This window comes from Mytilus galloprovincialis, chromosome 8, assembly GCF_965363235.1.
Source record: "Mytilus galloprovincialis chromosome 8, xbMytGall1.hap1.1, whole genome shotgun sequence".
Classification (NCBI taxonomy): Eukaryota; Metazoa; Mollusca; class Bivalvia; order Mytilida; family Mytilidae; genus Mytilus; species Mytilus galloprovincialis.
In genome coordinates this window covers 63,580,953-63,601,405 of record NC_134845.1, presented here as the reverse complement: position 1 = coordinate 63,601,405, position 20,453 = coordinate 63,580,953, and the positions used below count along the sequence as shown (strand labels likewise).

Genomic DNA, 20,453 nt, shown 5'->3' with positions numbered 1-20,453 from the left:
TTTCTTAATTGATTATTTTGTCATATTTGTATTGCTGATCTAGTAAAGGCGCATTACGGTATAGGTTGTATCTCACTGTTAAAGACCGTATCGGTTGCATATTTATATAATAGTTATTGAAAACAGGTCATTATCATAATATGTGGACTGCCCACACGTCATTTCATAATATCCAAAGAGAAAATATGTTAAAGTGTAGCGTTCTTTTATCCAGGAGTGTATTTTCACCGGCCTAAAAAATATCGTTGGGAAATTTGATTTGTAAATAGTGTAAAAGAAACCCTCAAAAATTTACACACATAGTGGTTATTTACTTAAATCTCTTGCATCATGTTACCAGTTGACTGATAAAAGTAATTGAAATTTTACGATAATCATATGTTGATGGTTTACAATGGGAAAATATAACATTTGAACACGGAAATAGTGGGATCAGGGCAAGTCATCTTAAGATAAAAAAAATTTGCATCAGAGACCATGATGGCGAAAAAAAATTTTTAGTTATATAGTATACTAGTGACCTAATACGGTTTATATGAGGCCAGTAAATTCCATATGGGGTTAGAGCGAAGCTCGAATCCCCATGTGGAACTTACTGACCCCATATATACCGTATTACGTCACTAGCACACTATGTAACGAATTTATATTACCGACTATCTTAACGTGTAAAATTTAGACTTGTGATCTATCAAAATGAGCAAGCCAGTCTTCAATACTGTTATCATTAACAAATTACTTTTATTGATTCTACAAGAATAGGTTTAAATGTGTTAAATGAATTTATTTCAATCTTAATCATCAATTTCTTCGTCTGTTGAAACCTTTAGATTTTTCTCAGTTCCGTTTTGTTTTTATAAAGAGACGTAACACCACTACTAACCGTGTATAATATAAGCCCTGCCTCCCCACTACCTAATATAGAATATAAAGGGACGTAACTCCACTACTAAACTTGTATGAAATAAGCCCCGCATCCCTACTAACCTAATATCAAATATACACGGTCTTCACGCAGACGCTTTTTACCAATCATATTCCTATAAATGTATAGGAGGCAAGATAATCTTGTATACAAGAGAAAACCAGGTATTGTTTAAAAAAAATGTATCAGATCGTGTCATACGATTCTGTCAGTCATCATAGGGAGGATCACTAGTGATTATTCTCCGGTGCTGTATCATCCTCTAACATAATTTAATATTATTACACCCCATTAAGCCCCCCCCCTTTTCCCCCTTTCCATTCTTCGGAGATCCCTTAAGAAAACCCTACGTAGAATTAAGAGTTTTCAAAATTTGTACATGCATAATTTCCCTAGAAAGGCGAAATTGTCTGTAAAATGATGATACGATTAGTTTTCCATGCTGAATAAAACAAATTAAAGAGATTTAATCAACTTGTAATAACGGGTACATGCTACATGTGTATCTCTTCTGGAGCACATGTTTATATCACTTCTGGATTGGATTTCTGTTCGTTAACACGTAGGGTCAAAAGGTTCGTTGTTCGTGTAAGAATTGTTTTTGTTCCTTTATACAACAGTCTAATTATTCTAGTTTAGACGATCCTAGAAAGCGGCTATTGACTGGGTCTAACATATGTCTAACTACTTTTGCATTTGTGAATGTTTATGAAGATGTTGGTCCCTTTTGAATTGAGATATATATATACAGATCATTTTTCTACTAAGCGATCTTTGTAAGCGAGTAGGCTAAGAAGTCGAACTGCTGATCCACGAGCCTCTTAACACTGAGGTTGTGAGTTCGAACTCCAATCTAAATTGACAAGGATTATCAGTTTTCCTACCGATGGTTTACATAAGCTTCTCTCTGGGCACTGCAGAGTCCTTAACAAATGAAGAATTATCACCAAGACATAGAAAATAGTGCTGAAAGTGGCGTTAAACACATATCAAGCAATCAAGCAACTGGATCTACAAATTTACTGTCAACTAATTTATTTTTGCGAGCAATTTGTTTTCACGTCTTTCTCGAGCAGAAAATTTACGGGAATGTGAATCGTCGTGAATTGGTAAAGCTTGGATGTTCCCATATTAAACTACATCAAGAAAATCAGAAAAACGAAATAGCCTTGAAGCGGTCAAGAAAGTGTACAACGCGGAATAAATTATCCGCAAAAATAAGTTGGTTTACAGTATGACGGACAGTAGATTAGAAAGTCCCAATTAACAAAACGCTGAATTGTGTCAGTAAATGTTACTTGTACACTTTTGTGACAGTAAGAGTAAAATTCTAATCCACATATTGTAGATACATAACATGATTTAATTAAATTTAAGCTTGTTCTACGTAACATATATTCCTGAGAACACGTTATAAACCGAGTGATTTGGTCCAACAGATTGACCTGTTTAACATAAACTATGTAAGAAAAATAATTTATTCTTGGCATTTTATTCTAAGGTCAAAAGTAAAAAATAAAATCACAAAACAAATCTGAGGAAAATTCAAAACGGAAAGTCCCTAATCAAATGGCGAAATCAAATGATAAAACACATTCAAACAAATAAACAACAACTGTCACATTCCTGACTGGGCAAAGGTATGTAGAAAATGATAGATTGGACCTAGTTTTAAAGCGCTAAACCTCTCAATTGTATGCTAGTTGCATAAAAAATCAGAGATATACTTGATAATCTAAACGTGATTATATGCACCATCCCATAAACTATGTAAATCTGTTTGTACTTATATGTCAGGATTTTGAATTCTGAATTGGACACATGAAAAATTCTATTGAATATAAAATTGAGAATGGAAATGGGGAATGTTTCAAAGAGACAACAACCCGACCAAATAAAAAACAACAGCAGAGGGTCATCAACAGGTCTTCAATGTAGCGAGAAATTCCCGCACCCGGAGGCGTCCTTCAGCATTCAAACATTTATTATCCTTAAAACTAAATTCTATATACTATGTTAAATCAAAAATCTATAAGATATAATCAAACCGTTGTGTCGATAAAATGTCCAGAATTGTCACCACAATGCCGTCTTTTTTCCTGTTTGCAGCCACTGAAAGCAATATCACGGACATTTATAGATAGTAACGTTTCCAAACATATTTGCAATAATTAACACTATTCGGTCTTTGTCATAGTGAATGCCGACTACATTTTCAATACCATCGTCTCTGCCAAGCAACTGTCTTCTTTGTTTTCCATCAGCTGATATAAAAACGACATTGTATGAAGCCCGTCCTAACACATAAATGTTTCCGTTTGCGTCCGATGTAACGTTTCCAGGCGAGAGTAATAATTGTTTGTCAACAAACTTCCAAATAATGTTTGCTGATGGATCCAAGAGGGTTATTTCGTCGATCTCCCAATTGCACACAAATATATTACTATTAGACATTGTAATACCATTACCAAAATTGGTATAGCCCTCTGGGCAATAAAATTTAGATACCTTATAGTCCAAGAGATTTAGCATAGACACACCACGACCATATATGGATAGATATAGAATTCCCTTGTGATGTGCTATTCCTAAACAGTCGTATGTCGCGTTAATTGTGCTCTGCTTCTTTTTTTTTATATCAACCAGACGAGCATATAGAACGCCCTCATCTCCCTCAGCGTGGCACGCAAGAGCAATTGTAGAATTGTCTATAGATATCATATCTTGTGTGGACGTACAATTAATCGAAAATCTCTCCTTGAATGAACCATCCTGATTACATATTGTAAACACACCGGCTCTATCAACAAACACGAAGTCTTTACTTGGAAGTAAGCAAACTGCACAAATTTCTGGTTTTGGTGAATCTGCTTTCGCAACATTGAATTTATGAGCTATACATAGCTCCGTATTACGACTTCTTATTGGTATTTGAGCCCTCTGATACAACTCTCCTACTGGCGTTGTTTTGTGATTAATTGTCTTATTGGATGTGTTGTGTTGATACCTACAAACACCACATAGACCGCTTTCACATTCTGGACACCATATAATTGCAACTTTATGTTTTCCATTTTTAAGACAAGTACCACAGCTGACGCCAGTTGAGGTAGCCATTTTACCTGTGAATTTTTAAATATTGTAACGTTATGCACAGCCGAACACGACGTAGCCATTCTTATTACCAAAGAGTATTCAATTTCACATAGGTTTTATTATCCATGTGTATATATGAAAGATGGGGAATCTAATGACAATATTTTACATGCATCAGTTGATAAAGATTTAAAATATATATATATATTTATTTGGGGATTTCCACCAGCCGAGTTAGACTTGGAAGATGGATCCACTCATAATTTATGAGGTTAAATATGTTATTTAATTAAATCTCATATTATTATTTAAATGTACAATTTTGGAATGGCAAAAATATTGAGCTAATTAAATAATCAACTTGACACTTTACAGACCAATAATTGAAATTAGAAATGCACTTTTTATATATGCATCTTAAAATATATTTTCTTCTTGATGTTTAACAAAATCCATATGCTTCAAAAACAAATCATAAAATTCCATTCGTTTGAAACGTTTGAGCTTTTAAATTTGCTATTGAATTAGGGTTTTCCGTTTTCAATTTTCCTCGGATTTCAGTATTTTTTGTGAATTTACTTTTTTTGTTCTATTTCCACACGGTTAAAAAATATTTTGCAGATATTTTCCCCTCTTCATAGATAAAGAACAATTCTGTTATTACGCTGTACTCCCTTAAACAATACCATTTTAAGTATGCTATGTCTTCTGTTGGAAACACGAAATCTTTAATTCAAGTCGAACTGTTGATCAATCATTTCTCTTAAACTGAATTTAATGTTAGGTTTGTTTTGAGGTTTATAAAAATAATGTAGTTTCCTTTAAGTCTAATATTGTTTCCATGATGTATTCTTCATTTTTTATGATTTTTTAATTTGCCATTAAAAAAAACATCTTTTGCAAATTCATTTACAAACATAAAGTTAGTTTTTAGCAATAAGGCTACGTTTTTTAACCGAATTCTGCCTACTATTTGAAATGGTATAAGCAGTCAGTGCTAATTTCGTTCAATTCATTATGTGTTTAGGAAAATTTACTCATTGAGAAAAATTGGAAAAAGAAAGATTATTAAAGACAAATTTATTTATTCTGCACCTTTATAACACGTGTTAATAACTCAGTCCACTCTAACATTGATTACACTAAGTCTTTTACGCAGATTAAATATAGTTAAGAAAAATATGATCAGACTGTTTGGTTTATATTTTCTGTAGATTTTCACAAAATATCATACCTAGGTCGTTGGTTTCTAGGGTGGTAGTTTAATAGACAATTAGCGCTAATTAAAGCAACAATTATATTTATCCTGATTGAAATTCTTCTAATTTGATTGGCTGATATTGACCCAAAAAAAAAATCGATACAACTTTTAATAACGTCAGTTGGAAGTATCTCCCTTATACCATTAACCTAATAAAAATGATAAAAAATTGTATTACTTTATGGTCCTCTCACAGTTTTAGATTAAATATCTAAAATAAATTTGGATGATATTGTCCTAATATAAAATTTTGAATATAGGATCAATTTGTTACACAGTGTTCAATTGTCCTAATACACCTATTCGCCTTACCAGATATGAATTTTATTGACCCAATAAATCCTCGTATTAGGACAATTGCACACTGAGTAACTAAATATATTACGGACAATTGTAGATGACAACATTTCCATGTGTATTTACAGTTATTAACATTTGTTGCGCATTGTCATAGTGTAAATCTGCTACGCTTCCAATACCATGTTCTCTGTCAATCAACTTTCTGCCTTGTTTTCCATGAGCTGATATACAAACAACTCCGTTGTAATTCAATACGTAAATACTTCCATTTGCACCCGAAGTGAGTCTACTTGGTGAGCGTAATAAATCTTTGTCGATAAACTTCCAAATTACTTTTGCTGATGGGTCAAAAAGTGTTACAGTGGCTTCGTAACTATTGCTCATGCATACGTTATTTTGAGACTTTGTTACATAAAGGATAGAGCCAGATATTGAAAAGAATTTAGAAATGGTGTACTCAGAAAGATTTGCCGAATACACACCACCTCCATAAGTGCCCATCCATAGCAATCCATTGTTATAATCTAAACCATAGCATGCATTCGAAGTTGGTATAGTTCCATTTTCTGCTTTTGCTTTATATTGACTAGAGTAACGTGATATTTTCCACCGGCAACAGCAATTGTAAAGTCGTCAATTGATGTTATATCTCTAATTTCATCTAATTCAATGGCGAATTGGTCCTTGAATGAACCGAAAATATTACAGATTGTAAAAATACCTGCGCCATCGACAAATACGAAATCTCTATTTGGGAGTAGGCAGAATGCAATAATTCCCCGCGGTTGTTCTGAATCGGACATTTTTACATTGAATTTATGAGCTATTCCTAGCTCCATATTACTACCTCTAATTGACAATTGTGTCATCTGAGACAACTCTTCTACAACTGTTGTTCTGTGATTAATTGTCTTATTTGATTGTTTATGTCGATCTCTACACAGATTACATAAAGCACTTTCACATTCAGAACACAATGTAAAAGCAGCTTTGAATTTTCCATTTTTGAGACAAATACCACATCTGATACCAGTAGACGTCGCCATTTTTATCTGTAAATTATAAATTCAGTTTAATACACATGCTAGACACATTCAAAATGTGATGAAATTTTATAAATGAAAGACCGATCAATAAGAAGAAAATGTTTACAAAATATTTATTAGAAGCAACGGTACCGTTTTTCAAATTTTCGTAAAAAATTAAGTTATAAAAAAGATATAAAAAAAAAACCCTGAGAAAATCGCATGGACCCCAAAAGAAGCTAGACCGTTCTATTAGCCTGGCGGGCTGCATTACATGCCAAGTGATTCCACACTCAATAACACCAAGGATTTGTATAGTTTAACTATACAATTCAATGACAACACTTAAGAATAGACAAATCAGACGACCATTCTGATATCTGATATCTGAAGCAATCAATCAATGAATCATTAAAATTTTCGCTGATGGGTTGAAACACGGACACCTCGTATTGGTCTATTCGTAATCACGGTGATCGTATATCTTATAATGTAGAGGTGCATGTTGATTTCTCTTATATTCCTCCTAACTCTTTTGCGCAGTTTCTGTGTTAGGTCTCACATGACCATCCCTGTTGATGACCTTTATACTACAGTGTGAACATGCATAATCGTAACGTATTCCTTGACATATTGTATACGTACAAATGTATACGCAATACGATGATTCAGTGGGTTGTTTAGAAAATGCAACGTTGAAAATTGGAAAATTAAAAGCCTCATTCACGCGGTACGTTACCCAATAAGCAGTAAATATTTTTTTAATCAGTTCAATTTAGGCTGAGAAGATCGAGTGCGTGAGTTACATGTAATCCAAAAGAAATGAAGATTTTTTCTATCGTTTAATTTGAACAGCGGTATACTACTGTTGCCTTTATTAATCAACGCATTAAAATCAAAAAAAAAGTTTCGGTTGTTTTAATGTGCAGGGCTAGATTAATCAAAATATTTGAAATTACGAATATTCCATTATGGGGTAACTTGATAATATGTAATACATTCTTGAAAATAATCATATAGACAAAACAAAGCAATCTATAGCATATATATGAGGATGAAAACAAATACATACCTACTTTAAAAATGTACCATCGGTTTATCAAATTGTTGACATTTGCAGTTTGATATATAATACATCTAATCATTTGATACGTGGTTACTATGTAAATTAATTTGAATACACAACACTCTTATACGTGTATTTTTCAAACTGAAAAACTCATCCATCATTTTCAAAGCATAATAAGGAAATGGCTGTACCATGTCAGGAATAAGACGGAATATGACTGCTGTTCTCGATTCGTTTGATTGTCCGAACTTTTTTGCCATTTAATATGTCACTTTCTGTTTGAATTTTCCTAGGATTTCGGTATTTTGGTTATTTTACTTTTTTCATCTTTCAGTAATAATTTTTATTTTTACATAGATTTACTTCGGAATGTATTTTTGCAGCGTTTTGGAATAAGCATTCTTGAAAAACGGTTTTAGTCTAATGATGTGTTACACAATATACTCTATTTACTCAAATCATGTGTGATCGTCGTTAATATTTTAGATCATAAAAAACGAGTTAATAGAAATGTTATATAAATAATAAGGAAATATGGTTTACATGATTACCAATAAGCAAACTATCCAAAACAGTCTATTGAATCGGGTCTAAACTACTATATGCTTGCACGATCTTGAAGAATGACCATAATCCATATCATAAAGTCAGCTTTAAAGGCACTGGTATGAACATAAAAGACACAACAATAAGTACAAAACAAATATGTCATATAGACTGACACCAACCAACCAAAACCACTGAATGATAGGCTTCCGGTTAGGGACATGCAGGAACATATAGAATGTGGTATGGTAAAAACATGCAAACATGTATCAGCGCTCAATTTTCTGCTTACCTGCTGCATTGGTGTAACAGCACAAAATATAAACATCAATTGAATCTGTCACTACACAAAGCGCAATAAACATAGTAAACACAAAGGACACACAAAAAATATCTATGGATATACTTTCAGCTCCTGAAATCTAGTTTCAAGCCAATAAAACAAATATATATATAATAGAGTTATGAGGTTTCCCAGACAAAAGCGCCAATCAGTACACATCAACGGATTTCGAGTAACTACGTCTTAAACTGTCCGAGAAAAGCATGACCTTATACAATGCCAAAATGTAATTAATTAAAAAAATGGAACGAAGGACTATCATGCAGCTTTTGTATATTTAAAAGGAATACACATATAATTATAGTATAATTATCTTTGTTGAGCAGTCAACAATACTATCCATCCTAGATCCGATAAAAACCATATTAATTCGACTGAGATATTACTTTACGGTGTTAAATTGATATGCTTTGAAGATAATTAAGTCACAGACTAGACAATTTTTTCTAGTTTTGCATAGATATCGAGAAGGAAAACATACACAAAGTAAGAAGGGGTCAAATTTATATAACCGTGCAAACAAAAATAAATAGTGACGGGGAACGAAAAAATGGTCTCAGTCGAAGTAAACAGTTGTGTTGATTTTCTGAAACTGAATTATTCCAAATATTGCCCCACTTTATACGTGTTATCGTTATTTATAAGAAGCAAATATCGTACGATGTTAGTTGTTGGCCGAAGGAAGTATAGTAAACTTAAGAATGGAACCAGGGAATGTGTCAAAGAGACAACAGTCCGACTGAAAAGCAGAGAATAAACAAAGGCCACCAAATGGTTATCGAACACATCAAGGAAATTTTTCACCCGTAGGCGGTCTTCAGTTGGTCCCAAAACTAAAATAAAATGTATACTCCTTTCATATCTGACTATGCGGTATGGGATTTGCTCATTGTTGAAGGCCGTATGGTGATCTATAGTTGTTAATTGCTATGTCATTTTAGTCTCCTGTGGAGATTTGTTTCATTGGCAATCATACTTCATCTTTTTTTTATATATATATAGTTCAGCGAAAATAAAATCCCACAAAACTCCGAAACATATACTTGAAAGGGTTGATCAAGCCATTTTTCAAAGGGAGGTTCTGGACAACTTTATGACGATCCTCATTCAAATACCTTGATCGTCCAAAAAAAGGCGTGGGGTTCCAACTGTTGGATCCGCCACTGAATTGAACGAAAATTAGAAAACCCAGAATAGACACACAAAGGCCAGAGGTTCCTGACTGAGAAGATGAGACTTGCGCAAAAAATGCAGAGGGTTACACATGTTTTATGAGAAATCAACCCCTAGCTATCCCTTTAGCCAATGAAGAATAAACAATCATATTCATGTTCAAATTGATCATCAATATCTACTAGATAAATGATAGTTATCATAGTCGATAGACAAAGATGTTAACCACAAGGGTAAATATATAATCAAAATAAAGAAGGTAGAATTTTGTCCATCGGTTAAGTACTTACCTGGGATGGGTCAAGAAGTATAACAATGACATATTCAACTTCCGGTTACCGTTGAGGGGTTACTGCGTTTGCTAGACTATTAAATAAAAGACCATTTCAAGAAATGAATTTTTAAAAGCTTATTAAATGTTAAAAGTAACTAAAGTTTATCACTGTGTTACAAAATTAAATAATTTCAAGTAATGTGTAATGTGTATTTATAACCAGCAACGCACACATAAGGAAATATATTAGGATGTGAAATGCAGAAACAGTGTCGACATAAATTTTTATATGCATTGTCGTATATAAAATAAAGAATTTAAAAAAGTTATACAGATTCTTTTTTTTTTTAAAGAAAATCAAGTCAGGTTTTTACCGATTCGTAATAGTCTCTCTATTTCCCCGCCCATATTCGATCAGATACATGTACATTTTTGAAATACCATGTGTTTTAATTATTTTCCGTGTCATTATAATATATTTAATACAAAATGAAAAGTATGCTATGTTAAAACAGATTCTTGCGAATACCTCATTTTCCTACTGCATATACATATCTTAACACAAAATTAGTTAACATGTTTTAAAAAACTAGATGGGGATAGTCTGGCCGTCACACCTTTGCATTCTTTTTTATGTATATATATCAAAAGCAAACGTCGGGGAAAAGATTAAATCAAAACAAATATTGAGAAATAAGTACCTGTCCCGAATTATCTCAACAATTAGATATAAGTATTTATTACTGATAAACATTGAGACTGAAGTCCATCAACATTGATTTTAAAGATACTTTAACACAACATTCATAAATATTTATTAATTAGTGAAATAGATCAACCATGAAATAGTAGCAACTATGAGGATTTTAGTGGAAACTGTTTTAGTTTTTCTTCTTTTCTTTTTGGGTAAGATATGATTATTAAAAGTCGTGTGAAACGTACAACCAGGGAAAATACACTGTACAGAGAGTTGTCGTTCCGCCCTGTTAGATACTGAATGAACGAGCTAGACTAATACTAGTTCCAGTTTTCAGTATTTATAGATTATCGTTGATCATCTCAACGAGATTGATTTTCTCGCTTGAGCTGGTACAGCGAAAGTGAGAAAAGCAATCGAGTTGAGATGACCAATGATAATCTGTTTATCGCTATTTTACCTATGACGACATTGTCAATTTCATGTCAATTTCGTTAGCAACGCCACGTGGCCTCCTTAGTTTCTAGCGATAATTATTCTATCTCAAGCGAGAAGCATGATATGAAAATTATCACAAAAAAAGATCAAAAGAAAAATGCACAAAATAGCGATAAAGTATAATATTAATAATTTCGGAAAAACACTCGACGATAAACGTTTGTATTTAACAGACACGACTTGCACTTAAATAAATAACTTAATCAATAAATGTGATATGTTGCAAATCGAATTATTAATAAATGTTTACCTAGATTCTAAAGTTTCGATTTACAAATTTCTTGTATTATGTGTCGCTGACTGAGCTTTGTTCCATCCTTTTTTTTTATTAGCTCAACTCGCTCAATGAACCAAGTCAGCTTTTCTCTTCACCTGGCGTTCATCGTCCGTCGTCCGTATTTTTTTTTTTTATTAAAATCTTTTCCTCTTTACAATAAATTTTTAATAACTTTTTGTAAATTTTTGTAATCTTTTACAAAAATCTTCTTTCCTGATACTAATGAGACAAATTTTACCAAACTTGGCCAAAATTGTCTTTGGGTATCTAGTTTTAAAAATGTGTCGGACGATGTCTCCCTAAAAATTCTGCCAATCACATGTCCGACATCATGGCTAAAATAGAACAATAGGCCGATAGAATGCAGTTTTTGGCATATATATCTCTGAAAATAAAACATTAAGAGCAACAACGAAGAGGGTAAAAATTTAAATCAGGTTAAGATCTATCTGCCCTAAAATTTTCAGACTAATCAGACAAGACGTAGTTGGGTTGCCTCCCCTGAACAGGTAATTTTAAGGAAATTTGGCAGTTTTTGGTTATCTGAAATATTATTATAGGTAGAGAAAAACGACAAACAGCAATAATGCTCACCAAAGTACAATCTACAAATAAGTTAATATGATCAAAATTGTTGTTAACTGACCCCTTAAAGAATTATTGCCCTTTTTAGTATTTTTTGGGAATCTTTTACAAAAATCTTCTCCCCTCAATCTACTGGACCAAATAGAATTAACAACTTGTCAAGTTCAATAGGGTATCTGGATTGAAAAACGTATCCGATGACCCTGTCGTTCAACCAACATGACCGTCAGGACTAAACATAGAACACAAGGGTAAACTATAGAAGTCTAAGGGCACTTTGAATTGTAAAAAAATACAATTTCAAATGGCAAACTTGAAAATAATTTGAATAATAATGAGAGGTCTTCGGTAACTACATTGTAAGACTAAATGATTATGATAAGATGACCTGCTTTTTTTTAAACTACAGGGCCAAATTAAACCAAAGGTCACCTAAATCATTATTTATTAGGGTATTTAATACTATCTATTATGATTTTAATCTTATTTTACATGATTTCCAAAACCACAGAAGATACAGGCGAGCGTGAGTGAGATGGGTTGTTTTGTTTGCATGCAGTGCAAACATGAATAAGATAGGTTGTTTTGTTTTGTTTCAGTAAGTATGTGAGTGAGCTCGAGATTTTTATTTTTTGTTTGTTTACGGTGATAGACGTGTGGGAGATGTTTTTTTAAAAATATTAATAAACTAGGGAATAGATTCCATAACGGCTTGCAATAGAGTGCTTTCGCATAAATCAGTGTATATAACATCCGAGATTACTCTAATCCATATTATATATAGTTGTGTTATAGTAGTCTCAGCTATCAATCCGGCGGATCACGGTAGACACAGTCACTGCCAAGCGGAGCCTGGACACAGAACCTCATATTTTAGCCCCCTGTGCATCCCTACTATATGTACGTGTTAGATCGTTGTTGGGCTCATATGGAAGGATCCTATACAATATCAGAGACACTAATGTCTCTGTCTATATGCTTCAATTTTTAAAGGAAATATATATGTAGTATGGGAACGACCATTTAACTTCAAGGGAAAACTTGGGGAGGGGGCTATCGGAGAGAAAAAAATTGTGGTCAAGCAGTTGATATAAACAAATATTCTGAATCCAGATTTTCCCAATACTTTATAGGGTTAAATTTTGAAGAAAAAAAAAAAATTTGATTGGTAGCGAAGAAAAACTAGTCTACTGGTAGACAAAACTTTAAAAATGTAATTCGCGCTATTTGATTTTTTTCCCCGACTCATACAAACACCCCTCTTTCCGACTTATTTTTTTTAAGATAGTCATAACAAAATGCCAACAAGCGGTTATACTAACTTTCTAAGAAGCTAATGTGTCACATTCTCTGTCCCCCCTTTTTTTAATATAAAATTTCCGTAATTTATACCCGGTACGATTTTGATATATCAAAAAAGGGGACGTAACTACAAAATGTATGGCGGGAAAGTAGTAAATTTGGATTTGACAGTTTGAGAATGGTGCATAATCCCATGATTTACACGTTGATGCATTTCTCAGCGGAAGAAAAACATACAGTCTTTACCTTTAATACTTATTCAATAGGGTAGATATATCATCACCACAAGAAGAATGGTCAAAAGCAGCTATTTTAGAGAGAAGTTTTTTTTTTTTACCAAAACAATAACTGAATAAGTTAAAAAAACTTTAATTGAGGGGTACAGTAAACACACATAATTTTTTTTTGGCCTGACCATATATGTATACCCAGGGATTAAATTTTTTTGTTACAGCTAACTAGCCCAGGACTTATTGGCAGCAGGATTTTACTAGCCGTTTGAAGAACTGCTAGTGCTAGCCCAAGTATGCCTAACAAATCAGAGTTTGCTGCATAATACAGGGTGACCTGGGTGGGTGTCATGTTTTAATGGGGACATTATACACTGTATTAAACTACTTCATTTTTATCCGTTGTAGTACCATGGGTCGTTAAATATTTTCTGGCACAGATAACATGTTCATTGGTTTTATTGTGTGAAACAAGTGGTTTAATTCTTGTATTTGTTGTCCCCAATGCAAATACAAGGCAAACCTTGTATTGGCGTGCTCGGGAAAACACGCAATATTCACACAACATGGTCTCTGGTTTTTCATCCCGGCGCCACAGCCAACCTTGCCCAGGGGAATCTTTCTGTCCATGTCACTGTAAATGTTATTTTCCTCTTTTCCCAATCGTTTTTTGCATTTTTTTTGGATGAATTTTCAACCTCATTAGTACTGTACCCCTTTCATCTACTGATTTTCGCTTTGAAACTGTCAAAGTTCCTGGGGTGCCCATACTAAAATATTTTGAAATATTTTGTTGTATTGTTTCGTGTTCAACAGTTGTCCGACAAGACCAATACATAATACCCCTGGTACCGTTAATTGAAAATCTCGACAGAAGCAATGTACAATACCCCCCTGTACTGAGAAATTGATATTGAAAGTACGAGATATTGCGATCAATGCATGATACCGGGCCACCCTGAGTTATTTGTTCTATTTTTAAAACATGTAACTGTACAACCGGACCTGTTCAAACCAGTTCAAATGCTTGGAATCCCAGATGACGTAATTGAATCTGATTGGCTAAGATAGAATAGGAATGAAGGGATTTTCCGCTATCTTAGTATCTATTTTGGAAACGCCAAGAATTTTTTGTTACTAGTCCGTCGGGCATATTGGGTTACAAATTTTGATTGCCCGAGGCGTAAATGTTCTAGTCCTGGGCGTCAGGCTAGTGGATTATTTAACCCCTGATACCCCTTTTAGTAAACCGTGGTGGTGAGAATATATGTATAAGGCCAAATAAAAAGGCAGTTGCTATTGTGTTAATTGGTTCTGATTGAAATTTAGTAATTTACTTTTGAAAAGACGCACTATGAAAAATTATGTGCACTGTCAACATTGATAAAAGAATAGAATAATTACGGATGTACATTTGTAACAGGGCTTTCCCTTGAAATTGAAGTAGAAGGCTAAATTAAAATTATAGGTGACTGTAACATGCGTTCGGCGGCAGGGGGTCTGGGGGCCACTTAAGGCCCCTAGATGCTCTGGCATTAATAGAGCAAAATCCTGCATTCTCGCAATCTCCTGGCACCTAATTTCATCTTTCAAATGACCATTTTTTATGTATGAAATTAAAGAAAAAAAAAAATCTCAAAGAAATTTCATTTTTTTTTTTATGTTATAGTTTGTTTTTTATTTTCTTTACCTTATGCTTAAAATTAATTTGCTTTTAAAGGAGTTTTATTTATATAATAATCTGATTTGTTAGAAATCTTGATCGATTTATTTGCATAACTACGTGCATTTGTAAACAAATGACCCCCCTTTTTTCTCCAAAGACTGTTAGTTACGCATATTTAAATGGTTAATGACCATCAAAACGTCTCTATTGTTATCGTTCAATGACCACCGGAACGTCTCTCTTGTTATCTTTGAAAAGAAACGATGCATTCTGACTTTTAATAGACAACCAATCAGTGACCTGAATTCATGTGAACTATGGTCGGGTTGTTGTCTCTTTGGCACATTCCCCATTTCCATTCTCAATTTTATATTTAGCCCAAGGTTAACACTGACCGTGACTTTGTGAAAATACGTCTCTCGGCTGCCTGTAAACTTTTGAAAAAGATATTTTTTTCTTTTTGAATTTATATTTTTGTCAGTGAAGTAGTCAGCACTTGAAGCCACCATAAACGGCTGAAATCAGCCGTCTGCCGGCTACTTTAGAAAGCCCTGTTGTAAACAGCTAAAGTTACATCCTTTGAGACACATATAATTCTTATAAAACATTTATCAGCCAAAGTATAAATAACTTATAAGAATGTATAGCAAGAAAAATATAATATATATATTGAACATCGATCATTTGTTGCAATAAAATCATATCTAAACTGTAAAAAATGATTTCAAACATGTACTTGTAATTATTTCTAAAATCAGTCAATGAATGTCTAATGTTATGAATGTACATGATGTATTAGATTCAAATTTCATGTTTTTAACTGTGTTTTATAAACAAAACTAAAAGTTAAAAATCTCATTGCATCATAAATTTGATAAAATATTATACAACATAACAAAGTCAATCACATAGCTTCAAAAATCAAAAATCATTTAAATTAGACTTGCTTTTGAAATAATACAATGTAATAGTCAGTTATTTGAAATTGAATTGCATATTTGTTAACAAAATAGTTATTTACTTGGCTTCTGCTTACCTAATGCCAACAAAATCACATATTTTCATTTTTTTAAGCACCAGCAATAAATTCACTATGTTGCTGGTGCCGGTCAAATAGCCACTTCTAGCTTGAATTAAGATATATTTAACATAACCAGCCAAATAACCACTACCAAAAAAAACAAAATATGTGTGTTTCCTAACCATATTCAGACTACATACAGTCTCCACGATGAACTGTTTAAAATACAGGCCAGGAGCTCAATTTTTGAATTTTTTTGTAAGTTTCTGTTGGCCTGTAGATATGAGAGCAATTTTACAAGCCTGTGCTGCCTGGGTTGCCGTTCAGCCTGAAGACTGTATATAACCAGTGCTTATTGAAAAATGATGGAATACAGAACTTTGATTTGTTTCATGTGTTGACTAAAGCTGAAAAAGCGTGCACATTGTACCTACAATCCTTAAATTCATAAAATGATAAATCAGTGTGCTGATTATAGAAATGAGATTTGCTCATTGTTGAAGGCTGTATGCAGATTAATAGTTGTTTACATCCACATCATTGAGTTAAATGTGGAGATTTTCATTCACATTGGTAATCATACCACTTACATGTATATCCATAATCTTTATATTTCATTGTATTTATAAAGCATGTGATTGTTAGGGGGTATTTTAAAGAAAAAGAAAATGGATAAGTACAATACTAGTATGCATAAAGTTCAACTAATTTTCTCTATTTTATTCTACAGCAAATCAAAGTGAGGCTGCATGTCCTGTAAATTGGAAAGAATACAAAGGAGACTGTTATTACATTTCTGAGAATAGATTCAGATACACAGATGCAGAAATTACATGCTCATCAAGAAATGCATCTATGTATGTTTTCCATGATGAGAAACAAAAGGTCAGTTTATAAAAGTTAAATGAAACTTAGAAAAACTGTTAGATGGAAGAATAGATTTTTTTAGATTTAGTATATTGTTACCACAAGGGTTAAATACAAAGGGTATAAAATTGAGAATGGAAATGGGGATTGTGTCAAAGAGACAACAACCTGACCAAAGAGCAGAAACCAGTATGTACATAATATATATATATATGTATTGAAGTGCTTATTATTCTGTTACATATCAAGCTGCATAATATTCACATTAAAAAAAATCATTAATTTTCAAAGTATGGTCTACAACACAGAGTTAGGCACACTCAGAATAGCAAGCTATAAAGGGCCCCAAAATTACTAGTGTAAAACCATTCAAAAGTCTAAAGTCTAATCTATATGAGAAATGCAAAACACATATGAACCCCATCAACAAACGTCAACTACTGAACTTCAGATTCCTGACTTAGGACAGGTGCAAAAAAAATGCAGTGAGTTTAAACGTTTAAATAGGTACCATCCTTCACCCTTATTCAAGTTATTGTCTAATTGTTGTAAATGTATGATAATGACCTGCTATGTTATATATACTTAGGATTATCAGTACATAATTTATATAGGTAATCATCTTATATATATATTGAACAAACATAGATCATGTAGATAGCAGACTGAAAGTTTATCATAGTTTATATTATCATGTTCATCATGTGTACAGTGTACGTAGATATATGATATGTCTCGTTATATAATACATGATTTTTAATCATGTTACCAAATGCACTTAGAGCTTAAGGTCATTTGAGTTCACATTTTATACATTTTTATGAAATAAAATGTTTGGCTATACAACTATTTTGATCTGAGCGTCACTGATGAGTCATTTGTAGACAAAACGACCGTCTGGCGTATTAAGTTATAATCCTTGTACCATTAATTGATAACTATATAAAACAAGACAAACTAGCAGCAGTGGTTGTAAAATGATGTAGTAACTACAACGTAGGTTTTTGATTGATTTTAGCTTCTTAGTCCTTAATTTTCTATGTATATGGTTTATCAAATTTATAGTTCTTTGTGATTTGGTATTTTCATGGATTTGCCATGGCATTTCATATAAAAAAGAAGATGTGGTATGATTGCCAATGATACAACTATCCACAGAAGACCAAAATGACACAGACATTAACAACTATAGGTCACCGTACGGCCTTCAACAATGAGCAAAGCCCATACCGCATAGTCAGCTATTAATTCAATTTTTTATGCCGGGTCCGTGACAACTGATTTTTAATGTCCCTTATTATCTATTACCAATGACTTATAAAACCCATTACAAAATTAGGCTGGTCTATTTTGTTTTCATCTGTTTGTCTTGACATAATTGGTAGCACACTAAGGCTATATAATACTAACATAAAAGAGAAGATAGTAAGGGAGATAACTAGAATCATAAAGTGTGATTTTAAGATATGTTGTAGTACCAGTTATGTTGATGTTTTTCTTTTATTTGATTTGCTATTATTTATTATTTTCAATCAAGAATTATCCAAAATCAATGAAAATGGAAAAAAAAAATCCAATTAACTGTCATCATGGTTATGTTACTGTAGAAAATGAAGACTGAGAATAGATAACTTTCGAGTTCCATGCATTTTCATCAAAAACTTTGGTTTCAGTGAACATCATTCATTTGTTTGAGGGCATCTTCATTTCTGTTGCTATGTTGAGCAAATGGTTAGAAAATTATGATGCTTTATTGGATGAGTTATTCGGCAAATTAAATTCTTGTAATTGACAATCAGTAATGCTATATCATTAGGGAATTGTGATTAAGTACCTACAGGAACAATATTATTATTTCAAGTTTATCCTGCACAATGAGGATTACTAAGATCCCTGATGAACATTAATAGTGCAGGGATACAGGCGATGCCCTTTATTTGGTAAATGACATCATAAAGGCACGCACAATTGATGATTTTTTTCTGGTGAAGGACTCCAATTGGTCTACAGAAATTGTTCTCTTACCTTTCTGTAAACAATTGTTTTGTGTGAGGAAAGCACCACTTGCGTTTGTTTCACATTTGTTTCACATTTGTTTTAATTATTTATTCTAGCAATGGATTGATGCTCAACTATTTCATGGTACTCGGATGGAATTCTGGATAGGACTACAGCGTGTAAATAAAACATGGACATGGATTGATAATACAACATATGATGCCAATTCTACGTATGTATACGGTCTTGGATTTATTACAAATTTTCTAGTCTTTCAGCATGTTCAGTTCTTTTAAACTTCAAAGATTTTTAAAAATGACAGTATTATGCAGTCATTGAAGAATTATGATGAACTGATGCTGCAGGAAATAAAATTAACCCTTTCAACGCTATGCACGGCATATGCCGCGATGACATACGCCGTCCGTCACTGCTATTCGCGGCATATGCCGCGATGACAACGGATTTTTCATAAGGACTCTTAAACCATTCGGGTCCTCTCTAATTTTTCCTTGTATGAATCGAGGATATGCAAGGTCTCATTTGCGCTTGAAATCCCAGCAATTTTTATTGTAAAATCATGCAGTAGAAGGAAAATTGAAGGAAAATAAAAACAAATATTTTGACAAATGCAAATGGCGGAAATCGGAAACGAAGCTGTAAATATGGAAATATTTCAGCATTTCTATGGCGAAACTGACGACGAGGATAAGTTAAAAGGTTTCTTGCTATCTCAATGTGTTTATTACATTCAATTCGTGTGGGAAATATGATTTGATCGATCATTACGAGACGTAGAAAAAGGGGGGAAAACGGAGGTTGACTGAAAATTTTGAGGACGGAGCCACTGATTTGTGCCATGATTACATAATATGTTGTGTATGGTGCAGTATGCTACGGAATCGAGCAATTGGTGTCTTCTTTATTATATGGCAGATAAAAAAACAAAATAGATGAAGACTAAAAGTAGTTTTTATTCAAAATTCAACACAATTGTAATAAATTACACCTTTTAATTACCTGAAAATGCAGGTAACCTGATAAAAAAAATTCTGAAATAACTGCCCAACATTACAGTTCATACTCTCCTGAGCATTTTTCATGCAATAACTTTTTCTGTATCTCTTATAATAAAAAAGATACAGCAGTCTGAAAAGGAATATACTGTTCTAATGAATGAACACAAAAAGAATGCAGCAGCAGCAGCCATTTTTCTATTTTTTTGTGTAGCGTTGAAAGGGTTAAGAAAAAAAAAGAGAATATCATTTGATTGATTTGATTTAATTGGGTTGAATGCAAA

At 33.0% G+C, this 20,453-nt stretch overlaps 1 protein-coding gene across 1 annotated transcript in view; it reads left to right on the top strand.

The window, feature by feature from the left end:
• Positions 1-10,771: 10,771 nt before the first annotated feature.
• LOC143042355 (uncharacterized) overlaps positions 10,772-20,453 on the top strand; it is an 82,400-nt gene continuing 72,718 nt past the window's right edge. The window contains exons 1-3 of the mRNA XM_076214632.1: positions 10,772-10,918; positions 17,019-17,173; positions 19,270-19,385. Of these exons, the coding sequence (XP_076070747.1) occupies positions 10,870-10,918; positions 17,019-17,173; positions 19,270-19,385 (320 nt within the window). The 5' untranslated portion in view covers positions 10,772-10,869. The remainder of the gene's footprint in view (positions 10,919-17,018; positions 17,174-19,269; positions 19,386-20,453) is intronic.